Raw genomic sequence first — 15,322 nt, 5'->3', positions numbered from 1 at the left:
CCAAACAAACATCACTTTTCAATTAAAATGTTATTTTTAAAAGTTTACACCCCCAAATTTCATGGCTCTAACTTTTTAAATAAATGTCTAAATTTTTAACTCATTACAGCGTTCTCCAAAACAACAAATTCATATTCTGAGTCTAAAACTGTGCACCTTTTTAGTGATGAGGATGGAGTCCAAATTGAGGACATCCCTTATAACTCACAATGCACACATATTCTGACATCAATAGCGACACAGAATGCAACTGATGACCAATATATATTCACAAATAATTGAGGACCATGCCTAAGAGTTGGATTCGGATTCCGACGTGACTGCAATTGTCCCTAACACGGACTAGCTCCAGGAGAGTCCCCCGGCCCCGGGGGTGCGGCGGGCGTCACCCGTTGTCCGGGCCCACACCACGCAGACCCAGTCCTAGCTCGCTCGCTAGACCACGGAGGGCGGCTGGGTGCAGCGACAGAGCGCGGGACCCGGCGACCCCGCCCCGCGCCGCGTCACTCGGCGCCCTGCGGCGCGCTGTGAGCACCTACCACTAGCGGAGATGCAAGGGAGAGGCCGCAGCCCCTTCCAGTTGCCTGCGGCCCCGCGCCGGCATTCAGAGCCCCTCGCTTGGCGCTAAATTTAAAAACGTAACACCAGCAGCAGGCTGGTCCCGGAAACGAAACGAAACTCGGCCCCCGGGCCTCCTCCCGGGCGCTGCTGGTCCCTCAGCGCGCCGCGCCACCCGGAACAGACCCTTCTCCCGCCATTTTCGGCAGGGCTGGGAGACTGAGGCCCGCAGCGCTGGGCCTGCGGCGCCCCGGAAGAGGCGGGCGGCATGGCCGCCGGCGTGGACTGCGGGGACAGGGTTGGCGCCCGGCAGCACGTGTTCCTGGTTCCAGGTAAACACGCGCGCCCGGGCGGTGGGGACTGCCCAAGAGCTGGTGAAGCGGCACGCCACCCCGGGCGCGCTGCCCCCCACCGCAGCAGCTCCCATTCCCCGGCCTGGCGCGGGATGGGATCCTCTCTGGGACAGCTGGCCCCGCATCTTGGTCACACGTCATAGCAAACCGCGGTTTTCAAACCCGGAAGCGCCGAAAAGGACCGAGCGTGTTTCCCGGGCCCTGATCCCCGGTGGCTCGGGTGGGCGAGTGGAAGCCGACTCAGCCTGCGGGGAGCCACGCGGGTTCGGGGTCACCGGTGCTCTGCGGGCCCCGGAGGTTTCTGCCCTTGGTGTCTCCCACCTGGCAGCTGGCCCTGCTTCTGTGATCCTACTGGGTTGGAACCAGGGATCCAGTAGGCTCGAAGTGGCCCCAGACGGTGCGCCGTTTTAACAAGAAAGCAGAGGGACAGGCCTGCGGTGGCGAGGCAGGAGGGAAGCGGGATGGGAGTCGCGGTTAGGCCTAGGGTGGTTCAAAGCGACTCAGCAGGATAATGACCACAGGACTGCTGGAGCCGGGCCTTTCAGCCCCCGTGTGGATGATGACCGGCCATCCAGGACATGCGAGGGCTTGGAACAATGGACAGCCAGTGCCACACAAGGAAGGATCAATTAAATGACACAGTTAAAGGAATTTGGCCTAGGGAATGCAAGCCAGAAAGTTTTGGTCGTTTTGTATATGTATAACACTGGAAAAAAGGAAAATCTCCTGTTCCTTGTATTAAATTTTGAGTTTAGCTCAGCAAATGCAGCGTGTTCATTGCATAAATATACTCCGATACCAATATTCTTTCCCAGGAATTCAGAGTTTTATGATGGTTATTGAAAATGTTTACATGACAGGCTGTGAAGAATATTTTTTGCCTCTAAAAAAAATAAAGTGTACGAATTTTACGTATGCAACTCAGTGAACTTTTCATATGTATACATCACCCTAGTAACCATCCCCCAGTTCGAGATGTAGACTGTTTCCAATAGGTCCTTACGCCTGTTCTTAGATAGCCCCAGGGACCTCTATGCTGACCTCTGTAACCAGAGGTTAGTTTTGCCTGTTTGGATAAGAGTGTACCCCTTTGTGTCTGGCTTCTTTCACGCTGGAAGATTCATCCATGGTTTGTGAAATTCATTCATGTTGTAGCAGTTGTTTGGTTGGTTAGTTTTTTCATTGCTGCTTCTGTTTAATTGTATGAATATCCAAACTATCTGCTCTACTGTGGATGGACATTTGAATTGTTTCCAGTTTGCAACTATTACGAGTTACACTTCTCAGAGCATTCCTTCAGGCGGCTTTTGGTAGACATAGGCGCTCCTGTCTCTAGAGTGTATACCCTGGAGTGAAATGGCTGGTTCTAAGTACTTGTGTGTAGAGCTGTAGTTGACACTGTTAAATGGTTTTCCAAAGTGGTTATACTGATTTATATTCCCACAAGCAGGGTATGAGAGTTCCCATTGCTGCACATCCTCAGTAAAGACGTTTGGGTGGTAAAACAGCTAATGCAAAATTCAGAATTTTGACAGTCTCACAAAGGGCTACCCGTATACATGCTTTTCATTAGAAAAATCATCCCTCTCACTTTGTCACTTCAAGACAATTAGATTTTCAGGGTAGGAACTCTAACCATTCTTTCAGAATCAAGTGCATTGTTATTCAGATATACACGATAGCTGATGATAATTTGAGCTTCTTATTTTGTTGTTCTGTTTAATCAGTATTGACATCGTCGTTTTAAAAGTGTGTTTGTGTCTTTATTGTATTAAACACAAAACCCTCAAAAGAATTAAATATTGATTGTATCCCTGAAAAATGTGGGTTTTAATATATCTACTGCTGGGTTGTGAGAAGAGTTTCTGTTGAGTTTCTGTTCGAAGCTGAGATCTACTGTGACCTTTTAAGGCGTTGGGGGAGGCAAGCAGCTGTTGGGAACTGCTAGAAAGAGCTGTGTGGTCAGGCGGGCAGGAACTCTTAACAGTTAAAAACTTGAGCCACCAATTCTGCAATTCTTCCTTCTGGCCTTTAGTGCCACCTGCAGGCTCTGAGGGTACAACACGGTTTGATAGCGACTGCAGTGCAACAGTAGTTCTCAAACTTGAAGGCATCACTCACCTAGGGAGGTGGGCCTCAGCCCCCACAGGTTCTGGGTCAGTGGGTCCTGGGCTGGGGCCGGAGAATGTGCATTGGTAACAACATCCCAGGAGATGTTGATGCTGCTTGTCCGGAAATCTCTGCCCCCACCCCAGGAACCACTGCAGTAAAGACTTTGGGAACTAGATTGGGATATAGGAATGACCAGCCTCATGTTTGGCCCTCTTTGTGGTGGGCCAGAATTTAAATGGTCAAGGAAGTGCATGTAAGTGCAGAGTACGAGGTTCATCTTCCCAGTTGTCGTTTCCAGAAGGTGAGAAATCAGCCTGCTTAGTTACACGTTTGGGAGTTGGAAATGATATGCCTTCGGCTGAGGGAGCACCGTACCCCAGTAAAGTTGGGCCCTTAATAAAGAAACCAAAGATTATTAAACATTTTTCAAAAGTATTTGGTGGAGGTGGCCTGTATTCAGTTTTAGAAAACTTGGAATCTGAAGAACTTACTCTGTGTACTGAAAAGTGAGCACATGAACCCACAGGCCAACAGAACTTTAAAGGGATTTATCCATGAGACAAGGGTAAAGCTGCCTAACCTTGCAATGATACATTTTTTCAACATTTAATTCATGCTGTTCATCGAGTTGCCTGCCACAGCACTGTGTTATATCTTGAAGGATATATTTAAATGTTTGATTTAGGTATTTTTGCCTCTAGTTTTCCATTTGTTTGGAGAAGCTGACTATCTCAGATAAACAAATCTGGGACTTGGAAGAGAGACTTGTGAGATATTCAGACTTGGGACGTTGGTTTTCATAGGCTGGTGAAGACAGAACCATTTCCCATTTCAGCAAAGGCAAGCATTTCTTTTAGTTGGGGTCGTCTTAAATGTTTCTGTAAAATGGCCTGGGAATACTACCCTGTTTGCAATTTTAATTTATATAAGAGGCCTTTTAATTTCTATAACATCTTTACTTTTTCGAAAGTAGTGTAAGTTTCTGTCCCTCTTTTTCTGCCCTAAAAGTAAATGTTTGAGTCATATTTTTAATATTTTTCTTAAGTCCACTTTTCTTGTTAATGCTAGTAAGTTGGGATGTACCCAGGTGTGAGAGGTCACCTGATTCACTGTGTATAGAAGACTGCATTTATTGCTGTTGGGGGCTGAACAATTAATTGGGTTCATCTCCAAGGAAATGTTAATTGGGAAACTCTCACATTGTGTATGGAAAAAAAAAAGAAGAAGAAAAATCATTTCAGGCCTATTAAAACAAAACTCATTTGGGTTTACTTAGGCTGATTAAAATGTTCCTTAATCAGTTCCCTGATTAAACAGTCCTGAGGTGAAACTGGACCTCAACTCAGATTTTCAGTTAGAAACAAGTTTTGCAATAAAGTTATCCCCCTTTATTTCATGAATATACATGTTAAAAAGTATTTTAGGAAAGATTGCGCTTATTTATTTCCCCACAGAAAGCAGTTTCTTGGAGGTAGAGGATGGGTTGCTTTTTGGGAGATAAGAATCACTGTGTACCTTAGACATTTCAAATACAATAACAGCTTTTTTTTTTTTTTTTTTTTTTTTTTGAGACGGAGTCTCGCTCTCTCGCCCAGGCTGGAGTGCAGTGGCCAGATCTCAGCTCACTGCAAGCTCCGCCTCCCGGGTTTACGCCATTCTCCTGCCTCAGCCTCCCAAGTAGCTGGGACTACAGGCGCCCGCCACCTCGCCCGGCTATTTTTTGTATTTTTTAGTAGAGACGGGGTTTCACCATATTAGCCAGGATGGTCTCGATCTCCTGACCTCGTGATCCGCCCGTCTCGGCCTCCCAAAGTGCTGGGATTACAGGCTTGAGCCACCGCGCCCGGCTAATAACAGCTTTTTATGTGAGGCATCATGATAATCACAAATGCCAGAGCTGTCTCTCCAAGTGGAATGCAAAAATAGATGTAGAAGGATTGTATAAATTCGTGCATTAGAACTATGTTCTAATTAAAGGATTTAAAAAATAAAAGGAAAAGCTAATTTTCTTAATGATGGAGAAAATTTATTTCTGATTATAGTCTTGAAGCTTTTTTTTTTTTTTTTTTTTAATCCACCAACTGGCATAATTGTAGCTTTTTGTAAGTCCAAAGAAATGCCTCTTGTTTTGGGGAAGAAAAAAAAGTAAAGGTTTAAAGTATATGGCAAAGGAAGAACTATTATAGATTTAATTAACTTTTCAGTGACACTAAAAAAGCACTCTTTTCTCTTCTTTACCTAATGGCACATGGTTAATCTCAGAAGAAAAACTTAGCAGGATTTTTGTTCTTTGTCAAAACAGTATGTATGTATATGTTTGTGTTTAGAAATACACCTGAGGGCCAAAAGCTTCCTTATTTTCAGAAGAGATGAACTTCACTTGGCAAATAATAGAGAACCTGGCCAGTTCAAGTGCTGATTTTAGACAACCTCAGAATAGTTGAGCTCACCTTTTTGGAAGATGTGTCATTTACCGAATAGTCTACTGCAGGCAGTCAGCAATGCAGGAATCTCAGAGTTTTCCAGCATAGAGCATGTTTAACATTTTCTACACGAATCCTCAGTCTGTTTTTGTTTTTGCAAAATGTTTTTTGGTGGAACCCAACTGACCTTTCTCAGATGGCCACTGGATTCGCCCCTCTTGCTATCTGTCCGAGCATGTTCTGAAGTGGATGGACTTCAGTTGCCAGTTGGTATAATTAGGCTGTTTCCAGGGTCTGATCTTGTCCCTTTAGTAATTGTTCCAAAATACTTGGGACATTTATAAGTAAGAACTCATGACTCCCACATATTTATTCTCCAGGTCAGAAAAAAATATATTCATTAAAGGAAAGCAAGCAGTGTTCATGATTTTTTGTTTGAGTAATAGAATAGGGACCGCATGGATTCTCCCACATCCTCTGAGCTTTAACTGTGATGCTAAAAAACAAACAACTCAGTCAGTGTGCTCCAAAGCCTGGCTATAATAACACACACTTAAAAGCTAGATTTATGCTATTTATTAGCTCTGTGTCCTTGGACGGTTTACCTCCTCACCATAAAGCCTCACTTTCATCATCTCTACAGTGGGGAGAGCAGTACCAGTCTCGTGGGGTTATTATCTGTGGTTTGAGTTACTCATAAGCTTTCTTACACCTCAGGCTTTTAGCCCTGGGCCTTGGACAGAGTAGATATTTCAATAAATATTTACTGAACGAATAAAAGTCTCACATTCCATTTCTTCCTGCAATGTCTTTGCTTATTCTGCTTTTTCCTCCCCTTCTACTTCTATCCAAATTCTACCCTTTCCTCAAGGTTCTGTTCAACTTTATTTTCCACAAAGCTAAGCCATTTGCTCCAGCTCAACTTCTCTGTCCTGACTTTGTGTCTGCCTGGAATCCTGCCTGCTCTTCACTTTATCTGCCTGGCAAATTCCTACTTATCCTTTAAACCCAGCTCAAGTATCACCTCTACCAGGAAGCCTTCCCATGGGTCTCTCCTCTTGTTACTGCCCAGGTTCGTGGTACCTCTGACCACCTACACATTTCATCATGATTATTCATTTAAGTGCCATTTTTATGTAAATATGTATTGAACACCTGATACATGTCAGGAGCTAGAGAGAGTCCAAGTGTGTTCTCCCTGAGTGGCCATTTCACTTCTCAGTGTGGGCACCTCAGCCTTCAGCTTAGAGCAGAACCTCCAAACAGGAGACCATGTCACGTAGGATTTCCAGGCCTTTGTTCAGAGCTACCTTTATGACTTCCTTGTCTAAAGATGACTGTTTGCTAAAGCGGAATGGGCCACCCCGTGGCAAGGGGATGTAAGAGATTTGGGGCTGCATGTTCTGGTCTCTGTTTCATTATCTGTCCCCGAAACAACTAAGCTGGAGGCTGGCTGAGGTCTCCCCAGTCAGTGCTGACTCCTCCGAGGGCCTAGGTCTCAGCATTTGGTGAGGCTCTCCTGCATGCTTGGCTACCTTTGCCTCATTGTTTTTCAAGTTTTGTGTTGTTGTTGTTGCCCTTTTAACCAGTTAACTCTACATTTACACGTTTTTCTCCTAGAGTTTTTTTTTTTAAATAACTTTAAATAATTAGAATAGTAATACTTAACCCAGTATAGAAATTATAGTAATACAGGAAAAAAAATAAAGAATAAAATAATTTGTCCATCATCCTGCCACCCAAAATAAAAATTTTGGAGATACTTATTTCCAGTCTTTTCAGGTTGTTTATATTACAAAATGAATTCCAGTGTTGTTAAATTTTTTTTCTTATTTTTCTGTTTTTGCCTTTATTTCATTGTTTACTCTTACTACTTATTTAATGTAACACTAAAACACTCAGGGAGATTGGGGTTACATAAAAGTTTATATGGTGCTGTTCTACATAAAGTCGGAGAAAGACAGTTCAGCTGATTTAATAGAGGTAGGGACTGTTTTTTTCCTCTTAATTTTGATAAGGACAGAAACTTACACATGATATGAACCAAGTTGACAAAAAGAATTTGTATTTTAGGCTTTGAACATTGAAGAGGTGTATTACTTATTGCTTCACACAGTAGACAGTACATATTTGGAATGGGTTATCTTTGAAAGTGGATAAAGATTGAAAATACAAATAGGTGCAAAATAGGTAAACATACATTTACAGAGCTATGTTGGACACAGTGGCAAACTAGGATGCTTCAGAAGTCATTCAAAGCAGGTTGCATTTTTGAGGACAACCATAGCTTCCTGCAAACATCCCTTGGTGTGCTTTCCTGAACGCAGATACTGGTTTGAATAGCCTGTGAGTCTGCCTTAGTATGGAAATTGCCATTTTTTAATGTGGGATCAATGCACCTGGGTTGTGTGTTACAAAACCAGACTTGAACTTCTTTGGGAGTTCCTTAGCAGGTTCACATCTTCCCAGGAAGGAGCAGGGGTGGTGGCGTGGGGGAGAGCATAGGACCTCTGGCCCTAGGGTGTTGCAGCAGCAGGAGTCCAGGGTTTCTGCCTGAGTGTTAACTTCCTCTTCTCAAACCGACTTCCTCCATTTAGTGGAAAACTGATTTCACATGATTCCCAAGCCTCAGATCCCCTGGTGTGTCTGCTGGGAGGGGCCTCTCCTCTTAGTTCCAGTTTGAAACCTTTCAAAACAGCCTTCTGACCAGTCCTGCTGTGGTCACATGCAGTCCCACCCTCCACCTCCAACCTGTTACTTCAGTAATCACATACCTACTGTAGCCAGGGAGGGCAGGCTTCACTGTAAGCACCTTTTTCCAGGACTCCTGCATGTGTCAGAGGCCACTCTGCTGACTGAATAATGATACCTCACCACTATGGGAGAGGCCAGAGGACCAGGAAAGGCTGGTTTCAAACTGCTCTCAGTTTGATGACTGGGGACTAGATATACCTCCTTCCCTGGAACCAAACCTGGTTGCTCTCAGTCACCCCAATTGGGTCTGTCTTTTCTAGCATTCCAGAATTTTTCCTGCTTCCCACATAGTTCATGCTCCATCTCAATATGTTTGCTGGTCTTTGTGGCTCTGAGTTGGCTATGAACCTGAATTTTTTTACTAGCTGCTTCTCCAGTGCACAGGTCGTTCCTAGAAATATGGTTGTTGATAGGGACAACCCTGAAAGAATGGAGATTTTGTCTTCTGTGGTCCTGCTGAAGGCTAGTTTTCTAATTTTTATTTTTTTCTCCAAATCTTCAAAAGAAATTATGCTTAGAGGAACCTATTACTTCAGTAATCACATAATTTTCCTGGTGTATGTCTCTCTTGCTTTCTTGGTTTGCCTCTTGTAGTCTTTGAAGAAACAAAGAGCTTCAAAGCCAGGAAAATGACCCAGATGTCTTTGACAGCAGTGCTGATGTTTTGGGAAGGGAAGGCATATAGCTATTACTGAAATTAGTGTTCCTGGAGGCTGCAAGTTACTTGAAAATTATGCTGATTTGTCTTGCATGCATCGTATTTGTGTCCTACCAAAGTGTTTCCAAGGAAGTATCTGGCAAACAGGCAGGAGGGTGCCAGGGGTCGGGGGAAGGGGAGGGTCTGAATATGTTCTGATGGCCGAAGTCTAAAGAAAATGAACTGGAACCTATTTAGGACGTAGTATTGCATAAGCATGAGAGTGATAATCTCATCTCTCTTTTTCTTTTTTCTGTTGGATCTTCTTAAGAAACCTGAATAGCCTTGATATGGTATCTAAAAATAAAGTGAATGGTGCTTTGATGTCTGTACTTTCTCCTCTATGTAACAGTGGGTGTATGTTTCTCAGAGCGTATCTCCTATGTGCCAAAAATCAGACAGGCTTAGGAACAAATGTCCATTGATTCCAAGTCATAAGAACAATTGGCAAAAATCACTTGTCTTTTGTCTTTGAACTTTAAATGCAGTGAAAAAAACTTGTCTTAACCAAGCGAGGGATAAGAAAGAGCTGCCAAGTTTGAAAAACCTGCTTGATAAATAACTTCATATCAGCTGTACAACAACCTGTACTGTATAGGCTATAGATGAAAAATCATGTACCATTTTGGCTTGTACAATACTTTGTGACTAACTTTAAAAAATACAGAATGGTTAAGTCTGTGCATTGATACGTGCTGTGTAACCTAATTTTTAAGCATTAAAATGTCACAGATATCTGGGGGTGCTGGGGAGAAGTACATGCAGCTATGTATAGAATATTGTAAACTCTAATAGGAAGATCAGTTTTCTTTTCTTGCCATTGGTCAAATGTTTCATCTGTTTTTGTCACTAGGTGTTTCTTATATCCCACAACCAGTTGCTCTCTCTTATCCTTCTTACATGTATTTTTGGATCCTGCCCCTTTCTCTTTTTAGCTTTCCCAGCTCTCCCTCCTTTCTCTTGCTTCTGCCCCATGGCTGGGTCTACTGGCTGGATTACGGTAGCTGGAGTGCAGCTGATTAGATGACTCTGCCAGTTTTTGAGGATGAGGAGGACAGGACAAGAGAGGGAAAGTTTTAAATATTTACATCATAGGAGAATAGTCATGTCAGGATCATTGTGTTTCCAAGCTGCAGTTTGTGGTTTTTAAGTTAAGAGGTATGGGACTTCAGATTAAGAGTTTCTTTACAGTATTATAGTTTAAAACGTTGGCTCTGGATAATAGTTGACTGAGCTTAAATCCTGACTCTATAGTTGACTTGCACTCTGACCTTCAGGCAAGTTTTTCATCCAAAAAAGTGGAAATTAATATGGCACTTATTATGTGACCAATATAAAGGACTTAAACAGTGCCTGGTAGACAGTAAATGGCCAATATATATTAGCTGTTATTTTTTATTTTACATTCATTAGACACAGTTGTCTCTTTGTCACTAGTATGTTTTCTTTAAAGTACAGATGTCAGGAAAGTAGCAATCAGAGATTCCTTGTTTTTTGAGGGATTTTTGTTTTGTTTTGTTTTGACAGAGTCTCGCTCTGTCGCCCAGGCTGGAGTGCAGTGGCATGATCTCAACTCACTGTAACTTCTGCCTCCTGGGTTCAAGCAATTCTTATCAAGCGATTCTCATGCCTCAGCCTCCCAAGTAGCTGGGATTACAGGCATGTTTCACCACACCCAGCTAATTTTTGTATTTTTAGTAGAGATGGGGTTTCACCATGTTGGCCGGGCTGGTCTCTGACTCCTGGACTCAAGTGATCTGCCCATCTCAGCCTTTGAAAGTACTGGGATTACAAGTGTGAGCCACCGTGCCCAGCCTGTGGAAGTATTTAGATCAGGATAGTAAAGAGATGGAAGATTTGCTGCCAGAGTTAATGGTGACCAGTGGGACATACAATTGAATCTTTACAGAGAATATAGAGACCATGAGAATAACTACTGTGGAATCAGTTACTTTTAAGGAACCAGAGGGGCAGAGCTTGAGATAATTGGGAAGTTTAACATATTATTAAACCTAAAATGGCCAGCAAGACTGATAGCTGCTTCTCAGTTGTCTGAGTTTTTTCTTTTTTTGTGAAAATACTTTTTTAGCCAGCATGACTATGTCATCTCTTAGATAAAAGAGTAAAAAAAGACAAAGTGTATAGCTACTCTTTTAAAAATAGAGTCGGAAGCATAGTTTTGGAAAAAGGTGTCTCATATGAGTAAATTTTCTAGACAAGTGAAATTTGGCTCTTTTAGTATCAAAACTTGCTTTTATAATTTCTTATTGAGTTTTTTCTAAAACTGAACAATTCATTTATGTTATGTTTATTGAGTATATCTCATGTGCCAGAAACACCACTGGAACTTTACATTATCTTGATTTTTACATATAAAATGCATTGTGTTCTGGCTTTTCAACAAGATACACTGGTTCTAATTTAATATTTTCTTGGAAGACTAATTGTTAAGCCCTTATGTAACTCTGTGCCTAGATTTTGTGACTTTTATATTTTGATCTTATTATTCCCTACATATTCCTGACTTTTTCCACGTAGTTGAAGGAAGGGAAACTGATTGTTAATTGATTGCTTATTATGTGTTCTAGGCACTTTCACATACATTTCATTTCAATCTAACAGAAACATGTAAAATTATTATTATTATACCCATTCTATAGATGAAACAACTGAACCACAGAGAAGTTGAGTATCTTGCACAGAGTCACACTGCTGAGTCAGGAGAGGAGCTGAGATTGGAGTATGAACCCATCTGACTCTAGGTCCAATGTTCTTTCTGTGCTGACATCATTGAAGAAATAGACATAAGTTAAAAGTAGGTTTATAGATCATGACCCTTCCTCACACTCCTTCTCTCTTTTCTAATTCTTTCCCATTACTCTAAAAGCAGGGTTTTCTTCTCTAATTAATTTAGCTATTCTTCACTTGTGCTAGATGTAAGTAAAATATAGCAGAAGTTAGAAAAAGGATGGAGCTTCCAAACCTGTTGGGTGAGAAGCTAGTCCGTAAAATAACCCAGGATTTTCTCAGAGTAAATGGAAGCTCTTTAACTTTGATAGAGTTAATTTATAGTTACAAGTAATTTTGTGTGCCTAATACCAGGTATAGACTAAGGAATTTATCAGAAATATTATAGTAAATGAACTCTTTTTCTCATACCAAGTCTTCAAAGTTCAGTCAGGGTAAATCCACCCTCCCATAAAAGCAGTGAAAAAACTGGCAAAGATAGCAAAAAGCAACTTTTTCAGAACCCCTGAAATTAGCCAAAGGCTTCCAACAGTTTGAGAAGTGTTTATTCAAGAAAACTTCTGAATCTTATTAGGAACAGCAGGGTTTGTGGGATTGTAACTTGAACTACTCCCATTTCCTCTCCTCAGCTCTGCAGTAGCCTTGAAAACCAGCAGTCTTGCAAACACGGTACTTGTAAAAACCAACAGCCTTCAACCATTGGATAGGATAGGCCTAGATGGAAGATCCTTAAGAAGTCCCATTCCCAGAGCATTGTCCCTATTTGACTTTTCTCACAGCTCCTTGGAAAAGTCTCATTTGCAGGGCATAGTTGTTATTTGACCTGCCTTGGAGCTCAGAGCTTGCTCTGTTCCCTCAGAGCCCTATGTTCAGGGTATTTGTCAAAAACAATCAGTGACAATCGTTTAATATTGTAGCTTCTGAGGGGTCAATACCAGTTGTGCAAATAAAAACCTGGCCAAAAACCTAAGGGTAAGATATGAGGAACAAGATGTACATAGAGGCTTTAAAAAACTCTGTCATATTCCTAGGGGATTAGAAGGCCACACACATATACAGGGCTATGTGCATGCTCAGAAGGACCTGAGAGGGCCTCAGTGTCTCACCTCTGACTGACCATGAGGTCCTGAGAAAGCAATAAATACAAGCTAAGGCAAGAAGATTAAAGTGCCCAGGTGTTGAAAGTATGCCTCAACCTACACACACAGCACCCCTCAGCAAAGATTGGATCACTTATTGGTTCACAGCATCAGCTAACCACTAAGCTAACTAAACAGAGACATCAGTGGCTGCACACTGCAAGAAATACGGACTTTACAGAATTAGTCCAGAAAAGTCACTAAACAAATAAACAGCAACAACTGCAATAACTACAAAAACAGCAACAACAAATCCTGGGGAGTTGGGAGAGGAGAGTCTGATTTCCAGAACTGCCACATTTATTATTATCTGAAGTACTCAGTTTTTTTGTTTTTTTCTTTTTAACAAAAAGCATGAGACATACATCCACAAACAAGAAAGTATGACCCATACACAATAGAGAAAGTAGTCAATAGAAACTGTCTCTGAGGGGGCTGAGATGTTGGATTTATTCTACAAAGATTTTATTCAGCTACTATCAACATAGTCAAAGAACTAAAGAACACCATGTCTAAAGAATGAAAGGCAAGTATGACAATGAAGTTTCACCAAATAGAGAGTATCAATAGACAGATAAATTATAAAAGGATCTAAATTCTGGATTTGAAAAGTATAATAACAAATGAAAAATTCACTAGTGAGTGCAACAGCAGATTTGAGCTGGCAGAGGAAAGAATTAGAAAACTCAAAGACAGGTCAGTTGAGATTATCCAGGGTGAGGAACAGAAAGAAAAAGCATAAAGAAAACTGAACCTGAATGTAGTCCCAGAGACCTGTAGGACACCATCAAGCCTACTATTATATGCATTATGGGAATCCCAGATGAGAAGAGAAGGGTGGGAGAGGAATATTTGAAGAAATAATGCCAAATACTTTCCAAATTTGATTTTAAAAATATTTGTCTGTACAACTAATGAGTGCAGGAAACTCTAAATAGGATAAACCCAAGGAGATCCATACCTGCGTGTATCATAGTCAAACTGTGAAAAGACAAGGAGAATCTTGAAAGCAGTAAGATAAAAATGACTCATCAAATAAAAAGGATCCTCAATAAAATTAACAGCTGACTTCTCATTAGAAGCTATGGTGGCTGGAAGTGAATGGGATGACATATTTAAGGTGCTGAAATAAAAAGAGTCTCAACAAAGAATTCTATATCTGTCAAAATTATCTTTCAAAACTGAGGAAGGAACCAAGACATTCTAAGATAAAGGGAAACAGAATGTGTCACTAGCAGACCTGTCCCACAAAAATTATGAAGGGAGTTCTTCAGATTGGAAGGATAAGGCACTAGATGATAACTTGAATCCACATGAAGAATAAAGAGCACTAGTAAAGATAAATACAGAAATAGACGTAAAAGCACAAATATATTTTTGTAACTCTTTTGGGTGATAACTACATAAAGCAATAACTATAAACTGTGTTAACAGGCTTATAATGCATAAAGATGTAGTTTGTATGACAGTAGCACACAGGAAAGGAGAGGAAAAGGAATATGCAGAAAACTTACTAAATACTCTTGAAACTTAGTTAATACTAATCTGAACTACATTGTAAGTTAAGATACTAACTGTAATTCCCAAGATAACCACTAAGAAAATAACTCTTTTAAATGAAAGAAACAACAAAGGATCAAAAATGGTACCCTAGAAAACATCTATGTAACTCAAAATAAGACAGTAATGGGGAACCCAAAGGAATATGACATACAGAAAACAGAGCTAAATGGCAGATGTAAATCCTACCTTATCTATAATTATATTAAATATAAATGCACTAAGCACTTCCGTTAAAAGGCAGAGATTGGCAGAATGGGGGGAGGAAAACTCCTGACCCAACTATATCCTATCTACTAGACACACTTACACACACTTTAAATTTAAAAACAAAAATAGGTTGAAAGTAAATGAATGGGAAAAGATATACAATACAAGCAGTAACTGAAGGAAAGCTGGAGTGGCAATACTAGTATCAGATGAAATCAACTTTATGATAAAAGTTATTACTAGACATGTGACAGTCTATTGGGAAGATATCGCAATTATAAACGTATACACCCAATGACAGAGCCCCAAATTACATGAATCAAAAACTGACAGAACTGAAGGGAGATGTAGACAAGTGAACAATAACAGTGTTTTTTTAGAGAAAGAGTCTCACTCTGTCACCCAGGCTGGAGTACAGTGGTGTAGTCACAGCTCACTGCAGCTTTAAACTCCTGGGCTCAAGTGATCCTCCCACCTGAGCCTCCCCAGTAGCTGGGACTACGGGCACATGCCACCACACGTGTATTTTTTGTAGAGACAGGGTTTCACCACGTTTCCCAGGCTGGTCTTGAACTCCTGGGCTCGAGCAATCTGCCCACCTTGGCCTCCCAAAGTGCTGGAGTACAGGCATGCACCACCATGCCCAGCCAAGATTTTCTTTTTATTACTGATTTCAAAGTATTATTGTGATGTATAGTTTTATTCCTGTTTCTTATGCTTTGGGTTCATTGAGCTTCTAGGATTTGTAGTTTTCATCAAATTTGGAAC

General features: G+C 41.3%; 1 protein-coding gene across 1 annotated transcript in view; it reads left to right on the top strand.

The window, feature by feature from the left end:
• The first annotated feature begins 455 nt into the window (after positions 1-455).
• The window catches only part of RNASEH2B (ribonuclease H2, subunit B), a 49,712-nt gene continuing 34,845 nt past the window's right edge, over positions 456-15,322 (top strand). The window contains exon 1 of the mRNA XM_011939133.1: positions 456-890. Within this exon, the coding sequence (XP_011794523.1) occupies positions 827-890 (64 nt within the window). The 5' untranslated portion in view covers positions 456-826. The remainder of the gene's footprint in view (positions 891-15,322) is intronic.

The sequence above is a fragment of the Colobus angolensis genome, unplaced genomic scaffold (assembly GCF_000951035.1).
Source record: "Colobus angolensis palliatus isolate OR3802 unplaced genomic scaffold, Cang.pa_1.0 Scaffold101, whole genome shotgun sequence".
NCBI lineage: Eukaryota > Metazoa > Chordata > Mammalia > Primates > Cercopithecidae > Colobus > Colobus angolensis.
The sequence above is the reverse complement of the archived record's forward strand: the minus strand, read 5'-3'. Positions and strand labels throughout refer to the sequence as shown.